General features: G+C 37.9%; 1 protein-coding gene across 11 annotated transcripts in view; it reads right to left on the bottom strand.

Moving 5' to 3' along the window:
* GPHN (gephyrin) overlaps window positions 1-20,858 on the bottom strand; it is a 312,924-nt gene that overhangs the window by 36,328 nt on the left and 255,738 nt on the right. For all 11 annotated transcript variants that reach the window (XM_069784153.1, XM_069784156.1, XM_069784161.1 and 8 more), the window contains 4 exons: window positions 18,624-18,666; window positions 15,090-15,227; window positions 6,766-6,858; window positions 3,251-3,306 (listed from right to left, as the gene is read on the bottom strand). In XM_069784153.1, the coding sequence (XP_069640254.1) occupies window positions 3,251-3,306; window positions 6,766-6,858; window positions 15,090-15,227; window positions 18,624-18,666 (330 nt within the window). The remainder of the gene's footprint in view (window positions 1-3,250; window positions 3,307-6,765; window positions 6,859-15,089; window positions 15,228-18,623; window positions 18,667-20,858) is intronic.

Genomic DNA, 20,858 nt, shown 5'->3' with positions numbered 1-20,858 from the left:
CAAATACTGCAAAAGGCAAAGCTTATGCCTTGGATTATGGGAGCTCTTTTGCATATAGTGGTAGATGCTGTCTATACGCACATTATAGGTAATATAGGTAATACGTAATATTGTTTTGAACTTACTAAAGTATTGATGTCTTTAGTGACAATTTTTAGAGGAAAAATGTATCGCATAAAAAAATTACCCCATTTAAAACGCTTTTTTTGGGCCTCAAAACCCACAAAGAATATAAAATGTCTAGGACTCTGCCAGAAATCAGTGCCTATGGTGATAAAATGCGCTCTAACTATCCATGCTTTTGGAGTTTATTACTAGATGAGTTAATTTTTTGAGGTGTAATGATGTGAAACATTTAAACAAATTTATGATACAATAACAATTGCTTTTAGAATTGGTTGCTCATGTATTTAATTTCCTTTTTGTCCTTTGAGAATTTGATCAGATTGACTTTATGAACAAAAGTCAACCATCAGATTTGTGCATGAATCTCCAGGGCTGTGTTCTTCTGTGCTACAGACTATGAAAATAAAGAAATTATTTCTTCTCAGAAAGCATATTAATGTACAACAATTTCACAGAAGCTCTTTTAAAGGCCTTTGAGTCTCACACTTACCTGGAATAGGGCAGTACTGGGTTCTGTCCTTTGCCTTCATTACTGATAATCTATTTAATGTTAGTCACTGAATAAAACCCAGAAATAATCTATCGAGCACAGCCCCCATCTAAGGCATTTTCTCTTGCACATGATTACACCTCTCCTGCGTGATTTACAATGACCCATGCTCCCTTCTGTAAAAAAGCCCAAATTAATGGAAAGGTAACAAATGTCTATTTTCCATCCTATATTATAGCTGATTAGTCACAGTGCCTCTTACAGATGTCTTTAGAAAGTCTTCCAGGAAATGCTAAGCTCCAGCTATTCAAGTCTATAGGAAGAAAATCATTGCTCCCCATGGCTGAGTTTTTCACACAGAAGCCATGTGGATGGCTCATGACTAGTACACTCAAATGTGCCCTAACCTCCCCAACGCAGGATAGTGTCTGCAAGTCTTCCACAGTACAAAATAAAAAATGGTTGTTAACATAAACACAACCATCTGGAAATGGAAATCAGAAAATAATACACAATTTACAAATTGATACAGAAATGTCCAACTTGGCTATATGGTCTCTCTGCAATTCTCAGTCCCATTTTCTTCCTCTCTATGTAGCATTTACATAACCTTTTTTGCTACAGGAGGAGCCAAATCTAAATCTATTTTTAACTCCCTGCTGTGAATCATTCTGTTAATTGGTCTGTAACATGAAAAGCAGAATGTTGCTGCTGAGAGTGACTGAAGGGTGAAATGAGACTGAGGAGCCTTCCAAGACTATAAATAATTTCTTGGGAAGGAGATGAACCTAAAGATGTGTTGGCCCAAGAAAAAAACTTTGACCAAAGATCAGCAGCCTCATTTTTCTAACTTGCCACTGGTATTCCCAGAATTACTCTCTCTCTGCATGCCTCCTCCCACCCAATTTTTGTTCCTTCCCAGAGAGGTTTCCCATTCCCATTAATCTGGGAGGACAGACTGTCCCTGCAGAGAGACCTTTGTGAGCTCTTGCATTTTGTAGGAGGGAAGCAAGCTCCCATTTGCCCTTTTATCCTTTGTATAAACCTGCCGAACTGATTAGGACACTCAAACCCTTTAGAGCTGTGGGCAGTCCTCCCCATTAGACACAGCTTCAACAGTACTGTTTTTGAGCACCAGTGTGCTGTGATATTTTTTAACTATCAAAATGATAATATTGATGAAAGGTGAATAATAATAGGAGTGATAATTCATCAGGTTGCTCTGCTAGTTCTTGCTATTTTATAGTGATCATAAAAAGGGTTGTAGAAATAGTTGTCAGTCTTTTGGATTCTAGACTAATGCTTGAAAATGCAGATGGAAGGGCTAAAAATCCAAGCTGGGTGAAATTCATTAGTTTACTTTTTTAGTATTTAAAGTAACTTTACATATTTTGTATAACAGATTCATTAATCTAAGTTCATGTGAATATCATTATTAAGAAGATGTCTATTATACCAAAGTATAATTCATGATGATGGATGGGAACTACAGCAAAAATTATTTTCCTAGTCCTCTGTATCTATCATGATTAACCAAATTAAATGCCTATTATACATTTAGGGGCAGTTCAAGTCCATTTTCAAAAAAATGGAACAATCCTGCAACTGGTAATACTTCTAAAACCTGAAACAACTTTTAAACTGTATCTACTTTATTCAAGACTTTTTTGTTTAGCAGTCAAAATGGCCACACTGTAAAATGCTCATTAAAACCAATCAATCTTTTGACTTCCTGTTACTTGTTCCATTTCTGCATCATTTCATATACAATACACAGAATTATAAACTGGGACTTGAAATAGCTAGAGAAATATTTTGGATTAACCCATGCTCTCCTGTAAAGCAGGACTGACAAACTGACAGAAGAAAAAAAGTGGTTGAATGCAACTGATTTTTTTCCTATCACCCCAGTATTAGTACAGGAACATTATCAAATGTACTCTTGAGTCTGAAAGTAAATCCCAAATAGTGCCCATTCATGAATATTTATACAGCACAGCAGGTCATGAATGGGTGCTACCCTGACTTGCTCTTAAACTCGATCCACGTTATCTGCTAAGGTGCACAAACACTCTTTTGATTTAACAAACAGAAAAGGAGCAATACCACAAACTAGGCTGCTGCCAGGCTTCCTCAAGATTGTTATGATCATTACCTACCTTTAAAGGTTTCATACAAAATTCTTACACTTTGTTTTGCAGGTATCAGTGTGAAATATGCATGCAGCTTGTGGAAATAGTTATTGGGCTGATGTCCCTTTTAAAACCTGTCAGCAAGAAGGGGTTAAATCTTGCTTTTCTCTTGTTTATGAATTGTAATGCCACTGGAAACCTTATGTCCTCTAACATTGTACTAGGGCAGAACATTACTGTATGCACTCCTACATGTCAGCACAATGCTCTGAAGTATTTTGGGATATCCTTGCTAGTTCCTTATGTAACCGTACAACCTCACTTTCTGAAATCATGTCCCAAGGCACATAGCAGGAGGCTAGGTACAGCTGTGTCCTACTTCATGCCACCTCCAAGAATATTGATTTTGGAGCACTAGCAAGGCTTGTAAAAATACAGAGCAAGTATCTTACAAAATAAAAATACATTAAAAAAAAAAAAAGAGAAAAGAAATTGTGCTCACCTGCTCACCAGCCTGGGATTCCCCTATGATGAATCGATCTCCGGGGCCATCAGCAGCTGTTAAGATGGACAATACAAATAGTAAAGGCTGAACCAAAACAAATGATGCCATTAGAAATTAAGAACAGGAGAACCAAAGGATGGTCTAAGATGCAGTTCTTCAGTGTCAGCATGACAAAAGGGTATAGAAGTTTTGCAAACATTTTACATTTTAGGTCCTTTTAAGTTGTGTTTATTATTTTGAAAATTACAAGTTCTATGGTACTTTTAACTGAAAATTTCTGGGCAATAAGGGATCAGGTAAAAGGAGATTAGGAGGAATTACATTAGTAACAAAGATTTAAGAGTGTTCATGAGATTATTTTGATAAAAATGTCCACTGTGAGCAAATCTTTTTCCATGTGAAACTAACACAGGGGGACCACATATTTTGTAAATGTATTACCTATCTTTTTTCTAGACAACAATGGAATATTGACATTTCTAGATTCTGTCTCTGCCTTTGGAGGAAAATGTGGACAAGTGCAGTGGTTACAGACTGTATAGATGACCATACAGGTTTGGCATTTTCTGAAAAGCACTAGGGCTAAGATAATGCAACTTGGACTGCCACATTAGAAGTCTGTGTTCTGTTTCTTTTTGTAATTTTAGGAGGTAGCACTGAACTAGTTACCTTATACCTTTCACTGAAGCCATTCTGAAAATTAGAAGTCAGAGATCATTGATTTAACAAACTGAGTCTCCAGGACTTCTAATTTAGCCAGATCTGTATTTTTACAGGGACAACAAAGGCACCATTACTAATGAACTTTAAGCTTCTGCCTGCCTCAAAGGTCTTTCAGCAAGCTGCATTAGTGGTATTATAGGCTCCACCATGGTGTGAAGCATGTATGAAGCACAAGCAAGTCTGCCTGTCCAAGCACAGCAGCCATGCTGTCAAGAGTCTTCAGACAAACTGGGTTCATACAATCATATTTAAATATGTTTTTTTATTAATTTTAAATCTTTAACTGTCAAAAGTTGATTTCTCAGAGATGAAGTCTAATCAGTGACAACCTTTATCTTAATACCTTCTGGTTTATTTTGAAAGCCCTGAATATACAGCAAGATAACCTTATTGTATTGAGAAGAATTGCTTTCAGGAAGGATGCCCATTCAGTCTGTATAATGATTTATCACATTTGTACTCATAATTCAGCTGCAGCTCTGCAGATGGTGATCTATGGTACTTAGTCATGTTTGAAGACTAATGATTAACTTAACTTTAAAAGTCTATCAACAGCCTCATCTGTGAGCTTTCGAACAAACTCTAAAATAAGAAAGTGGAAAAGGACTCTTCAACTACTTGTCTTTGAATAATGCATATACTACTACTGAATACAGTTGTCAGACCTTCACTGAAAAAAATGCGCTGGGATGATCCAGCAAAAGAAAAGAAAAAATTCCCTAATAGCTACATTATTTTAAACCTGATAAAATGCTACTGAATTAGATTTTATTCCCCCATTAATAATGATATGGAGACAAAGTTTATAGAAGATACACAACTGATACGGCTTGAAAAAAGCGGACAAGGTTTTGGGCAAACAGGTTTATGTGACTGAAAGCTAATCGTTTATTTTTTTGTAAAAAATATGTGTTAATGTAGTCAATATTATTTCTGCCTACAAGCTTTGTTTCTCATATCCTGTGATAACGGGTCTGCAAGAACAATTTAGAATAGAGTAGAATAGAATAGAATTATTTCAGCTAGAAGGGACCTACAATGATCACTTAGTCCAACTGCCTGACTACTTCAGGGCTGACCAAAAGTCAAAGCATATTATTAAGGGCATTGTTCAAATGCCTCTTAAACACCGGCAGGCATGGGGCATCGACCACCTCTCTAGGAAGCCTGTTCCAGTGTCTGACCACCCTCTCGGTAAAGAAATGCTTCCTAATGCCAACTCTGAACCTCCCCTGGCACAGCTTTGAACCATTCCCATGTGTCCTGTCACTGGATCCCAGGGAGAAGAGCTCAGCACCTCCCTCTCCACTTCCCCTCTGCAGGAAGCTGTACAGAGCAATGAGGTCGCCCCTCAGCCTCCTTTTCTCCAAACTAGACAAGCCCAAAGCCCTTAGCTGCTCCTCATAGGACATTCTGTCCAGCCCTTACACCAGCTTTGTTGCCCTCCTATGGATGCATTCAAGTACCTTACTGTTACTCTGTTTGAATCCACCACCAAAATTAGGGTCCTGTGAGTTGGTTCAGACAGAAGCTGTTGAAGACGGCGTTCATGATCGTTCTGCTCATTCTGCGTGTTTACTGAGATTGTACTTGTGCTTTCCCTTACCTTGTAGCAATCAGGCTGCAAGACAGCATCTGCTTGATCCCAAAGCCTTTGTCAGTCAGCATTCTACTCAGAGCTCCCCTTCTCAGCTTTTCTCAGTGTTATATTACCTGTACTTCTCTGGCTACATCTGCACTCCCTTGCTGCTATTACTGGTCATTTTGGTCTGCCTGTCTCTCACACACATAGATGACAGACATCTGCAGTCAAACCTGTCTTGTACACCTGGAATTTTATTTTTATATCAAATCCATGGGGAAGCTATTGGACTACATTCATTGACTGGGTTTGCAGACAGTCTGTTTCATGGACAGCTGCTTTCCATTGTTTCAGCTGCCAGTAACAAAAAAGATATTTTAATGTCCACTGAAAAAAGTTGGCTATTGTGTCCAAATTTCAACACGGTGTTACGATGATTCAACCCCTACCACAATGAATCACTACTAGTATAATGTTCCATCATATATATGTTAATTTTCCTCTATAGATATCTGAGGTGAATATCATTAGCCTTATTTTACAAAGGGAAAACTGACGCACAGAGAAGCAACTTGCTCAACATCATGCAGCACCTAGTGGCAAAGCAGAGGATGCATTGAGTTCTCCTGGGAAACCACTCGCTGCTTGCTCCATGAAGTCACACTACTAATTCTATTTTATACAGCAACTGCAATATTTTCTAAGTAAATTGAGATTTTCTTTTGAGGTGCCTCCATAAGAGTACGTTCTGATATGTATTTTTGAAAATACTCTAATGCAATCATAAAATAATTCACAAATAGGAAGCTGGATCTGTGACAGTTCAACGAAGTAACAGATATAAGAAATTCCCAATTAAATAAAAAACAGAGGAATAGAAGAAGAATCTGTCATTCAGAAACGGATGTTCTGTTACTCTCCTGAATTCTTTATGTTTCCAAGAAACTCACTACCAACACAGGTGCAAGTCCATGAGCACACATGGATGTACCTTTGCTCACGTACATATGTATCCACTTAAAAGATCTGAATTGAACTTTATTGTCTTCTTTCAACACAGCTGCATTCTACGTAACTGTGACTTCAGCAATGACCTGAATGAAATCTCAACCAAAATAACCACTGCTGGATCCCAAATAGGTGAATTAACATGTTATAAAGTGGTTTTACAGACACTATACTGCATGTCTACAAAGTGAGTGTTTACCTCTGACAGCATAGCCATCTTTTACTGATGCTGGAAATGGTGGTAGATTATCTTTTGCATATACATCTTGAGCAAGGACTCGGCCCATTCCATCTAGAAAAGAGAAAAGACCATGCTCCATGTCATTACAGCTAGTGAAACAGAAAAAAAGCGAACAGCAGTGTGCTCTGATGGATGAAATGTATGTGTATGTGACATGAATAGACCTCTCAGGTTTTTGATTTCTGCCTCTACATAAATGAAAAAAGACTGGACTCTGAAAGTACTGATGAAAGATTTTTTTCAGTAAGCTGTGTTCCTGGTTATAGTGAAATTGTTGACAGTAGATCTGAATATCAGGTATCCAAACGCAGAGGTATTAGCTCCGATACAGGATCAGACAGAAAAAAACCCAAATATTTGTTTCTTCAGGACAAGCTTTTCTCCTGAAATCTTTTAAAAATACATACTTCTGTGTATTTCCATTTTAAAAGAAAAGCTCTTCTTTTTTTTAAAAGCTTTTAAAATAACATTTCAAAAGTGAATCCTGGGTGCAAAAGGTGAGAGAGGATGGATTGAGCCCAGAGGACTCAACATAAACAGTAATGATAGGCAAGTTTCCATAAACTGACAAAGTTTTGCAATAGATTAACTTTGCCTAATTGCTGAGAGCATTTCTGCTTAATGGAGGGTAAGTGCACATAAGTGTCAGGATTATATATGTAAATTTACGCTACTATAGTTCTAAATATTTTAATAGGTGTTTCGAACATACTCTTTCCCTTCACTTAGCAACTATGACTGACGAGTTGTAAATCGGCTCTGTCTCACTGTAGAGACTGATACGAATTACTTCACCCTCAGTCAACTGTGCACTATTAGTTTGCTTTTAAGGCACCAGCAAGAGCTTTTTTTAGTATGATATGGAACAGAATGGAAAATATGTATCTTATCCCTTCATACAGTGTGAGAATGAGAAAAAAGATTTATTACGTGTGTGATTGAATGGACTGGGAAGGGGCACATGGGTCAGAACCACTGAGATCAGTTTGATCCTAGTATGTCTAAGTAGAAGGGAAGCTCATCTCGTAATAGAAGCCACAGCTCTTCAGAGTGCGTTGGTGCACAGGAAGGCAATATCCAGCTGAAAGTATGAAGGAGTGAGAGGATGCATGAATACTTCTGCCAGGATAATTTGCGTGGATATGTAGCTTATAGATTATGATCTTTCAGACATGCCAAAAAAGAGAGACATACATAAAGGGTGTTTCTTGTTTTACAGACAGGGAAATCGATGTAGTTCTGGATTTGCTGGGAAGGCAGAAGACCCAACATTGCACACTAAATGGACAGGTTTTGTTAAAAAGTGCACCTACTTGATTTGAAAATGTTCAGCTCCAGTGAAGTGGTATTATAATGGAGATTATATTTTACTTATTAACACAAAGTTATTTAGTTAGTAGTTAATTATATTAACAACTATAACATCATTGTGCTCACATCCATATGTATCAACTTTCAGCCTGCGGCAAATATTTATGTTGCATTTTTGAAATAGGTATTGCCATGAAAATGCTAATAAAACCTGTTAAAGCCACTAGAAAAGCACCTTTCTGATGGCTATTAATACGTCTGTGCATCACTGCGTATCACTGTCTGCGATATACAATACAGAAGTTATCAGAAAGCTCATGAAAGCTTGTACACTTGCACTGAATAAAGGAATACAGACACAGACATTTAAATTATAGCATAGAAAAGGCAGCTATCAAAGGCCTAGTAGAAACACCCTCTGTTCATAGATGCACAAAATCTCATACAAAAGTGATGCTTCTAATTTTAGCAGTGTTGTGTCTTCATTTTACTTCTTGTCTGCATGCAAAGTCACACCAATTAGACCAAAGTTGAACAGTATGTTCCCGGCATTCTGCCATGCAGTATTTGAAGAGAATAAATAGCCAACCAGTAGCGGGAATGAATTTCATTAAGGGGGCAAAAAAGTAAGAATTATTTGCTGAAGCCGTAGGCATTTAAAATGAAGCAAGTCAGCAAATAAAGGACAATCTGAAGTACCTCTGTACTCTCCTTTATTTGAGCAATTATTTTAGAAACACACTGTTTGACCTTATTTTGATTAAATGTAATTCAAAAAAGATGTTCTGAAATATTTTCATGTCATCAAACTGCCCCTTGTGATGTCCACAGCTTTCCGATTCTAACACAAAATGCAGAATTACATTAAACTCACTTTTCAAAGTTGGGTATTTTCTAAAGCTTAGCTGGTAAAACTGGTACAGTTCTGTGAAGAATTTTGATTTCTCAGGGTATTGGTACTGCGATAAAGCAGTGAGACAGGTATTGTACTAGAGGTGATGGATTTGTTCCCATTTTGTAAATATTGCCCTGGTAGCACTTCAGTGTGATATGAAAAGGCAATGCTATCAAAATAATCAGCTAGTTTGAAATGAATAAGCAATGGAAAAAAATGTCCAAGCTCTACAGAAATTACAGGGCTCTTGGACTAGATCAGAAAAACTGCTCCATTCTGAGGCTTAAGCCCATGAAGTGTGGACTGCCTCTGCTTTGTACTTTTAGTATCAAACTTCTGCCTCTTCTTAGTTTCAGAAGAATTATCATTATCATGCTGTCTAGAAACTTAACCTTATATACCCATGGACCAATGTTCAGGTAACTGCATTTAGCTGGAATAAAAGGCTAATTGGGGGCTTCATACCAGATATTGATGATGGCAGGTGGGAAATATGCTTCAGATGCCTTTGGTTCATGGGACTTCTGTAAAAAGTTTTAGGACTTTCTATTATTTTTTTTTTTAATATGGAAGAGGCTAAATGACCTATAGAGGCACTAAGCAATACACTTACCAATGTGAAAGTTATGTTTCAAAAGATGACTTTACTCATCCTCCCCCTTATGTTAGGAGAGAATAGATTTGAGAGACTACAGCATGCCTTGACTTAATCAAGAATAAAGTCAGGACTGTACTGGCTACTTGCACAGAGTAACATTCAGCAGCTTTATTTATGAGGATGAATACTGTGTAATATGTTTCGTAATGTAAATAAATCAGGTTAAAATTAATTAGGTAATTTTTTAATGAAATAAATTGCAGTCCTAGAACTTTAAGCATTTCGCTTTCCTTACAGAGAAATTGTGCTTCTGAAAGGTAATTTTCAGGAGCTCAGTGTTAATTCAAGACACAAAACCATGAAGAAAACAAACACAGCACAATAGTGCTTTTCTGAGTACAGTTAATTAGGATTCAGATCTCCACGACTACATTTTTATTATCTCCTGAAATTACAGGTATATTAACTGAAAAATAAATGAATACATAATGAAAAGAAAAATTGGTTCTTAATTAACTGTATTCTTCAAAATAAATTTTTTTTAGCAAACTAACATATATGTGTGCGCACGCATGCATACACACACATATACATATATATGCCTATACAAAAAAATCCTATATATTTGTCTGTATAACACTACAGTGATCCCTTAAGAACTTCTGAAAATGAGATTCCATCTTGAGATTTGTGTCTGTAGATTAAGAGAATTGAATTTCCAATTCACAGATATTTCCATCACAGACACAGATATATCCTTTAGGATGCCTCCTAAAGGCTCATCCTGAAATTTCATACTATGTATTAGGAAATCTTACAGTGCTAAAATAAGTGTATACTTGTTGAAAAATAAATTGGGAGATAGAATTTTGCATTACAGTGCAAAAATATGAAGGAATAGAATTTTGCATTACAGTGCAAAAATATGAAGGAATAAGTCTTTGTTAATATTTTCATTCAATTATGTGAAAAACCAAGAATGTATCTCTACAGCTGACAATCTTACCATGTATCTAACTCTTTTATTTTGGGTGGGAGGGAAGAGGGTCATAAGTGAAGTATCTTAGCAGACTCAGAACATTATTTTTTAAAGAATAACAGTGCCAGGAATAATAATCAATATGTTCCAGACTTAGAAGCAATATCAACTAAGATATTATAAAGTATATTACAATACCTTCTCTTACCTTGACAGTATATTCCCATATAGTAGAATAAGAACAGAAGCAACCAAATTGCCTTTTGACAAATTAGAGTATATAAAACTCTATAGCGAATATAAGCATCTAGCTAAGAACAATTACTGCCATTCTGTCTCTGTAAGGACATTTTGAAGAGCATGTAGTCTGAATAGAATCACTCTGTTATTGGTACGGTAACATTATCAGTATTAACACAAAACTGTTACTTAGTCCATATTTTGAATGGTTTTTAATATTAAAGTAAAATACATGGCGAAATCTTGTCCAAAGCATGTTGCAGGAAGAAATCATATATACTGTGATTTTGTCTGATTTCACCATGGTTCTAATGAAGAAGCTTACAAATGAGATATATGAAAAAGCTGCTACCTACTGTTGATATAAATATGTTTGCACAAAGACTGGTGTATACATATAAATAGATGGCGACGTTATTGTTCTGTAGATCAACATACATGTAGCATGTGAGGATTATGCTTATTCTCTGTCTACCTAGAATATTTTTAGCCACATTTTATCAACTTCTAGGGAAAATACAGCTTCTGTCCAGAAATACAATAGCAGCAATACAAAAACATTGTGAAACAGTATGTAAGTTTTCATCCAGAAGTGGAAAAAATAGAGAGATGGAGAAAAAAGAAAATAAAGATAAAAGGACAAGAGAATAAGACATATTTCTAGAATCAAGGACAAAAAAAGGAAAAATAACAGCTTAGCGATACTTGTTTTTCCCTATAATCAATACAACCTAAACTCAAGAACTTATTTCTTCACTTAGTTTTGCACTAGAGGTTTAAAATGTCAAAACTATTTTTATGCAAAAAGGAATAATAATGCTACAGTACCTTAACAGTACCTTATGTAGCAAAATAAACATATGCTGTGCTTATTTTTCAGGGAGGTATATGCCGGATTTTTATCGTTTATTTCAGGAGTTCAGTGTCGTATACATAGCACCTATTTGGACTAAATGTACCTAACACTGTGGCTCATCATACTGTCCACAAAGGGCTGTCTTAGCAAAGACATTTAACTGACAGCTATCCCAAAAGATCTAATAACTATGCTCAGGCATTTAGACCTTAATGCCTTCTTCTAATATGCACACCATTATGAAAGTGCAGGGTGTAATATGCATTCCTTGTTGATCCAGTATTGGTGCTGTTCTGAATGCAGGATATGCAGCATCCTCTCAGAGATCTGCTTTGTGCTACCAAGGCACAGGGGAGTGCTGGTCTCCACTTGGAGTGACTAAACGTACAGGTGGGATTCTATGTACAGTCTGCTAAATCAGTATGCCAATATGAAGACATCTCAAAGGTTTGTGGTAGGTGAAGAGCATGAAAACTTTGAACTTTCAAGCCAAAAGACAGAATACCCCATTCGGAAACCACTTGTACCACTCTGCTATCTGGAGTCCACCGATGTCCTGAACATTTTGCCTCTTGAGGCTTGTGGTTCCACTGTCTCTTCGCTCACCACCTTACCTTTGCAAAATCTGGAGGAATCCCTGGAGGAGGTTTCCTCTTCCCTGCCTACTTGAGGATTACTTGCAGCATGCTTCCCATCATAGTTTTGTTCTGTGCCAAGAAGACTCTCTCAGATAATGCCCAGGTTTGGTGTAAGGGTGTGCTGGTTTTGGCTGCAATAGAGTTAATTTCCTTCATAGTAGCTGGTATGGGGCTATGTTTTGGATTTGTGCTGAAAACAGTGTTGATAACACAGGGATGTTTTTGTTACTGCTGAGCAGTGCTTACACAGAGTCAAGGCCTTTTCTGCTTCTCACTCCACCCCACTGGCGAGTGGGCTGGGGGTGCACAAGGAGTTGGGAGGGGACACAGATGGGACAGCTGATCCCAGCTGACCAAAGGGATATTCCAGACCATATGGCGTAATTCACAGCATATAAAGCTGGGGGAAGAAGAAGGAAGGGGGGGATGTTTGAAATGATGGTGTTTGTCTTCCCAAGTAACTGTTACACATGATGGGGCCCTGCTTTCCTGGAGATGGCTGAACACCTGCCTGCCGATGGGAAGTGGTGAATGAATTCCTTGTTTTGCTTTGCTTGCATGTGCAGCTTTTGCTTTACCTATTAAACTGTCTTTATCTCAACCCACAAGTTTTCTCATTTTTACTCTTCCGATTCTCTCTCCCATCCCACTGGGGGAAGTAAGCAAGTGGCTGTGTGGGGCTGTGATGGGTTGACCCTGGCTGGACGCCAGGTGCCCACCAAAGCCGTTCTATCACTCCCGCATCCTCAGCTGGACAGGGGAGAGAAAAATATAACAAAAAACTTGCGGGTCGAGATAAGGACAGGAGAGATCATTCACTAATTACCATCACGGGCAAAACAGACTCAGCTTAGGGAAAATTAGCTCACTTTTTATTACAAATCAGCCAGAGTAAGGTAAATGAGAAATAAAACGAAATCTCAGAACACCTTCCCTCCACCCCTCCCTTCTTCCCGGGCACAACTTCACTCCCGGATTTCTCCACCAAGCCCCCCCAGCGGCACAAGGGGGACAGGGATGGGGTTTACGGTCATCACGTTATTTTCTGCCGCTTCACCTCCTCAGGGCGAGGGCTCATCACACTCTTCCCCTGCTCCAACGTGGGGTCCCACCCACGGGAGACAGTCCTCCACGAACTTTCTCCAAAGTGGGCCATTCCCACGGGCTGCAGTTCTTCACGAACTGCTCCAGCATGGGTCCTTTCCACGGTGTGCAGTCCTTCAGGCACAGACTGCTCCAGCGTGGGTCCCCCACGGGGTCACAAGTCCTGCCAGAAAACCTGCTCCGTGGGCTCCTCTCTCCACAGATCCGCAGGTCCTGCCAGGAACCTGCTCCAGCGCAGGGTTCCCACGGGGTCACAGCCTCCTTCAGGAACCCACCTGCTCCGGCGTGGGGACCTCCACGGGCTGCAGGTGGATATCTGCCCCACCATGGACCTCCCTGGACTGCAGGGGGACAGCCTGCCTCACCAGGGTCTTCACCACGGGCTGCAGGGGAATCTTCGCTCCGGCGCCTGGAGCATCTCCTCCCCCTCCTTCTGCACTGACCTTGGTGTCCGCAGGCTTGTTTCTCTTACATGTTCTCACTCCTCTCTCCGGTGGCTGTTTTCCACGTCCCAACTTTTTTTTCCTTCTTAAAAATGTTATCACAGAGACGTTACCACTATCACTGATTGGCTCGGCCTTGGCCGGCGGCGGGTCCATCTTAGAGCCAGCTGGTATAGGCTCGCTCTCTCTCGAACACAGGGGAAGCTTCCAGCAGCTTCTTACAGGAGTCACCCCTGTAACCCCCCCCCGCTACCAAAACCTTGCCACATAAAACCAATACAGGGGCTTAGTTGCTGGCTGTGGTTAAACCATGACAAAGGGATAGCAGAAGCAAGGGAGACACCTAATATGCATTATGAACACACTATTTCAGGAGGGAGGACAGTTTAGCTGAATAAACACGAGAGGTGCCCTGCTAATTCCTTTTAAGGCCAGAAAATGGCTTCGCCTATCCTCATTTATTTACGAGTATAGACACAGTTACAAAGTCTGACATTTTGCCTGCTGTTTGGTGCCTTTTAAGACAACCTCACTGTATAAATCAGTAACAGTTGCCCTTGATTATAAAGTTTCAATAAAGCAAACATTAAATGCAAGTAAGTATCAGAAAAGGATCAAATGTAGTGGTAGAATAGAAAGGGAATTATGTTGCCTTTATGAGAAGAGGAGGCAAACTCTGGAATGACTAGTAGGCCAAGTAGGATCTGGAAAAACAGACTGCGACAAACTGTAAAAGATATAGACATGGAAAATGTGACCTGGAATCAATAATCACTTTGATTTGATCATTAATCTCAGACTGGAAAGGGAGTTAGTGAGAATCTCCTGCAGTAAAGAGAAGAGTGATCGATCACAGTACAACTTGGAGCTACTTGGCATCTACAAAAGTCTAGTGTCAAATCAACCACTGAGGCAAATTGTCGTTTCCATGTTTTAGCTTTGTTGCATATAACACAGACCAGAAGAAAATTCATTTATATATTTAATTAGAGTTCCATTACAGATTCCGTCAGGGAGCAGCACTGAGCTCAGTCAACATTCTCCTGACTTTGAAAGGAGACTTCTGCTCCTATTATTGGCATTTCCTAAAGCAGTTTCTCCTGGAGAAGGTACTGTCTCAGACACCTCACAGCATTAATAAAAGAGCAAGTGCGTAAGAAGGTTGTAAAATAAGGAAATAATTACCCTAATCCTCACAAAGAATCCAACTTAAAATACCTCTGTAATTGATGATTTCTGTTCCAAGCACTGGGGTCATCTCCAGAACTGTGATGAAGGCCTTGTCCATAGATGTCAATGGGAATGGAGACATGCGGTGTCTTCTTGCTACCTTGGTAATGTCAACAGCACTGTGACCTGCAACAAGAGAGCACCAAGTTTATGTATGCTACAACGTGTAGATGTACACAGTGATGTTCATTTAAACCACTTTACTGAAATTATTCTGGCACTTTGGGGTAAATTAAATTAGTTAGTTATCACTATTGAGCATTTATGTCAGACACTGGGAAGGCACTGCATTCAACTAGAATCAAAAGAGAGATTTAAAACAAATGCAATTTACAGTTGAAAAAGTTCACAAAAATGTATATCCTTACTTGTCGTGAAAAACATACCAGAAGTCTTGCTGAGCATGAAAGGATCAGTTAATCAGAAACAGAAACCCTTCAAGATGATACAGTATTTTATACTGAAGATGATAATCCGAGGCTAACTCAGTTCTATGAACTATGAACTCAGGGTGATTCACTCCTCATTCTGTTCTCAACAAACACATCTCTATGCTATGTGCAGTGCACAGCTAAAACATAAAAATGGACACTGTCCCGGGGAGATTGCAATCCAAGAGTGAGATGGGAGTCAAAAGGTTTGAAAGCAAGATAGAGGGAAGTACAATGAAATCACTGGACAGTCAGGACAGTAGTGTTTCCAGCTAGTAGGCATCCTACCCATTGTCAAGACTTTGTAGTCACCATAGCAAAGTGACATTTAAATATAATTTAATATAAATATAATATAATTTGAGTGAAGGTAGTAGGATAGATTAATGGAAGTTTACTTTCCCATGTATGAGGGACAGGTTGGGAGAAAATATGACAAAAGTTGTTTGAAAATGAAGCCAGCAGCATGTTTGATTTCTTGATACTTACTAAGAGACTAAACAAGGGGACAACAAGCTTTGAAGGATTTTGAAAGTGAAGATAAGCAGCTGAAGAGAGGGAACTATTGCAGGAATACATAAATAAGAGTAACAGATAAAAACCAGAAGATTAAGAAAATGACATCTGTAGAAATATCTTGAATGGATTTGCCTAGAACAAGAAGGTATTTATGAGAGCCAAAGTGGATGACGTTCTATATGTAATATGTAATGATATTCCTAAAGCAACATAAATTATAATAAGATAGCATTAACAAATAATAGAAACTAATTTTTAATGACATGATTTTGGTTTGCAGTAGCTACCTAAATATCCCATTTGCTGCTGCACACGCCTTCACATTCTGGAAAAAAACGGATTATTGCTTTAAATGTAGTCTTCTAATAAAAATAAGTACAAAAATAGTACAACAATCATGCAATCTAACTTTTTCCTTCAGAAGAGAAGGTCACTTCACCAGTCTGTATATACAAAACCTTCAGCACTGATGCATGCTTGTCTCTCTATGTGGGAGATTGTTCACTAATTTATTTTTTGCTGTTAACACAGTAACTATCTTTAAGAGGAAGAAGTAGAGACAAACAAAACTGCCCACCTAATTCCAGTCCCAAGGACGATTCTGGAAGACATTATTTGAACAATCTCTTTGTATGTATTTAGAAAATAACATGATGATAAAAGCAGGCACTGCAAATTTGTCAAGCACAAATAATTTCTAACTGACTTAATTCCTTTCCTTAACATAGCAGTTGGCATACTGAGGAAAAGAGAAACAGCTGATGAGATATATTTTAATTATATTAAGACTTTTCACACTCTTAAACATGGCTTTCTCATAAGCATACTAGGGAGAAATGATCCAAATTAAACTATTGTAAGACAAAATGTAACTAGTGGAAAAACTGCATTCCTGGACTTAATAAGAGGGATGTCCCTAGCAAGCTTATATTTTCCATTATTATGCCTGTATTTTGTTAGCAACCTCATAAAAATGAGGAAAAGGAAAGAACAGCATGTGAGACACAGTCGAACTTCCCATACCTTTCTCTGCATAGAGAAAGAAACCCTGCTTAGCAGCACCATAATTCCTGCAGGTCCAGCAGATTCCACACAATATATGTTAAAAACCTTTTCCTGACTGTATAAATTAAGAAACTATTTTCTTAAAAGGAAAAGTTGGAAAAAATGAAGGAAGATGCTAGGAAAAAATATGTCACAGCAGTGAAAGCTGGGGGAATTGTGTGCCAGCAAACAACCTTTATGCTACAGCCATTAGGCGCTTTAATGTTTATGTGGTACTGCTACCTAAAATTCATTGTTAACTACTTCAAAAACTAACATTTCACCTCTTTAACCCTTAAAACATGAATGAATTCAGAGGCTTTGAATGCTTTGATGCCCAGATACCTTCAGATTTGGAACTCTATGTCTAATACATGTAATTTGCTTAAGTCAGAGGTTCTGTTAAAAGCTACAGAGAAATCCGTTCTTCAACACAGTGTTTTTGAAAATAGATAAAATCCCTTAATCTCTGACAACTTTGTTCCAACACCAAAAGTATCACCCATTATTTCTGCAAATGAAGTCAAGAAAATACATACTCAAAAATAGAGCCCCTTCAGGTTTAACACTAGCATGAATAACCTTAATGAAGACTGGAAGAAAGACGCATGTGTTACTACTGACCCTTCTCTCTCCCTATTTCTCCCTACAAACAAATGCTAACTCTTCTTTTAGAGGTATCATACATTTAAACAGCCCCAGAGACAAACAAATAATGATTTTTAAATTCTAAAAGTGGTACTTTTTAATTACAAGTAAATGACATTAAACAACTCCTCAGATCTTCCCAAGTTATCTTTCGCTAATGTCAAATGTTAGATGGCTCTAAAAATAACTACTTGCATTAAGCAGCATTTTGCATGACAAACTAATCCTCTAGCTTTGAAGCAGCTAAGTCAATCAGTTGCATAAGGGAGAAAATTCCTCACAGCTTCCTCTCTTATCACCAAAACAACTTATTCCTGTTGTTATATATATATATCTACACACACACATATGTTGGATCAAATTTTAGACTAGGAAAGATTTCCATAAAACAAAGGAAAGGAATTGTGCAAATTAAAGAACAGGTCATTTGGATCAAATCTGAATTCTTAACCTTTACATTTTTTGGTTTGGTTTTATGTAACCCAACATTCAATTTCATGTTCAGGTATGAAAATAAAAATCATATCTATTTAAATTGAGAATTTCCATTTTCATTGAGTGTTGATTCTTTTTGCCCATAGAACTTGCACACATATGATCATTTACAACAACACATCACCAAAACCAACACAGACCTTCACGTCATTAGAAGACCAACTTGGAAGAAAAAATTAGAAGGCAACTATCCATTAATACATGAACACTATGAGCTATTTACACTTTTATTTTCTCTTTGGAATGAATTTCATTATCTTAAGTTATTAAATTTCTTCTGCAAACCCACTTATGTCCCAACCATACCCTTCTCTTTTCATCTATCATTTGCTGCCTTCTGAACCGTCTTAGTTTCTCAACAGAGCTATGAAGTTTCAGTACTTACTTGCTCTAAGGATGTTCTCCTTGCTGCTGCACCTAGACTGGACCTGCAGAGAGAGCACAGAGCCTATGAGCTACAGAAGTTAACAAGAATGCAAAATACAGAGATATAATGGGCAAGCTCCTGGGATCTAAGACAGAGGCTATACATATTTTCAACAACATTCTTACATACTCTAAATGACATAAGTATATTTAAGCAGAAGGGTAGTAGCTGATGGTCAGAACCTGATACAAGCAATTTGATGCACCCTCCCTGCCCCCCAAGAAACAAGATGGCCTAAGGAGAGTAACAGAGTAAATTCAAAGAACACAGTGGCTAAAATTATGTGTTAAGCTTCAGTTTTAAACAGAAAATCCACGTTTTCTTACACAATTTTAATTACAGTAACTCTGAATCTAGGTCCTGTTTTATGACTAGACAAAATACTAATATAACTCTATTATCATGACCTGCTTTAAAATTCTATTATTCATATTTTCAGGTATTATAGAAAGAGTTTAAAATACTCAATTTAGATTGTGTTGACTCTGAAGATATTTAATAAGACTTCCTTTGCAATCATATAAGCAACTCACAACTGTATAAACAGCTCCTGGCTGGAGCCAGATAAATTTACTCAGTTGTTTCTTTTTGCTATGTTCAGTATGAATTTTACAGTGCAATTGTGCTTTAAAAAGTAACTGTGAGAATGACAACTGGTTTCTCAACAAATCCTCTTCCTAGATGCTTAGCTGCCACCGTGCTATTCCAGATACTTTAGTCTGACTCCACGGAAATGGGAGGATTCACATTGGTCTAATATTCTAGTAACACTGGATATTTAGAGTTCCATTTGTTTACCATGCAGATTTAAAAAAACAATTGTTTTTTGAAGAGTATGAGTCCTGTAAACACAACACAGTTCAAACCTTATCTATACTGAAACATTAGCTCTTGTTAATTCTTTGCAGGTTTGGAAAGATAGCTCACTGCATAATAACACTGAAGTTGCAAGTTTTTAGATGAACTAATTTGAACACCAGTCTATCTTCTGGTAGGTCAGCTGACTGAACTGGTAATGCTTGCATAAAAAGCTCTTTGTGTGGACAAAACCCAGGTAAAGTACTTCACAGGAAGACAAACCTCTGAGAGAGTATGAATGGAATCTTTCTCTTTTTTACTTTATTGACACATGTATTGCGAAATTTCAGTGAGAGGACTAATAAAGTAGAATGGTGTACATGCGATGAAAGAAGTGGAATAGCACAGGTGACGCTGAGGGTGTAATTTCCCTGCAGAACATTTGTCTCTGCTGTAAAGTGAAGGAGTGAATCCAGATTATCTTTCAGATTACAGTTTCAATTTGCAGTTACAGAAGAATTACCTATAAAGTGAGTATGTATGATCTAGCAATTGATGAATAATGGTACACACTCAAGCCCCAAAAAGCTGTCTTCAGAAAGGAACAACCATTTAAGGCTGAAACCGACAGTGCCCCACCTTCTAAACCTCTTTCTTCTGTTCCACAGCAGCTTGCCCCAAATGTATATTCACATAAAAAAACTGGATTCTACAGCGCAACACAGTCTACTTATTGTAATGGAATAACTTATGGAAAGTAATGTTGCAACTTAGAGTGGGTTATGGTGTCCTTCCCTGAAAAAAACTGTCGTTTAAAAAAAAACCAAACAGAAAAAACCCAAACCCTCCCTCCTTCCCACCAAAAATACTATACAAGAAAACTGCAAACAAAATATTAATGATGCTCAGATTTGGCCCAGAGTTGTTTTACCAGATTTCAAAGGCATGACATGAACTCTCTTTGGAAGAAGTAAATATTTAGCTATAATTTACCAAAGGACAATTCTGGACCAAAAAGATGGTATAATGGTAGGAAAGAAGGCACAAAAGAGGGAGAGGCAGAGAGGGGCGCAGAGAGAGAGAGAGAGAGAAAGAGAGAAGCAGGATGGATGTGGCAAGGCAGAAGATGGTGTGTGCAAAAGGAGACATGGGCCTATGTGTGTAAGACTACTGTTTAAAATGGAAGAGGCTCTCTTATTTCTCACTGAAAACCATACGAAAAGAGAAAACGAGGAATGGGCCTGTTGCAAAATAACCAAGCGATTCAGCAAACTGTGGAATGAAACTCAGTGAGATAACATAGTCCTAAAGAAAAAGGCAAAAAAACAAAAATACAAAACACAAACATTTGAAACAATCTACTAAAACAAACCAATTAAAATATGTGATCCAAAG

The sequence above is a fragment of the Haliaeetus albicilla genome, chromosome 5 (assembly GCF_947461875.1).
Source record: "Haliaeetus albicilla chromosome 5, bHalAlb1.1, whole genome shotgun sequence".
Lineage (NCBI taxonomy): Eukaryota > Metazoa > Chordata > Aves > Accipitriformes > Accipitridae > Haliaeetus > Haliaeetus albicilla.
The sequence above is the reverse complement of the archived record's forward strand: the minus strand, read 5'-3'. Positions and strand labels throughout refer to the sequence as shown.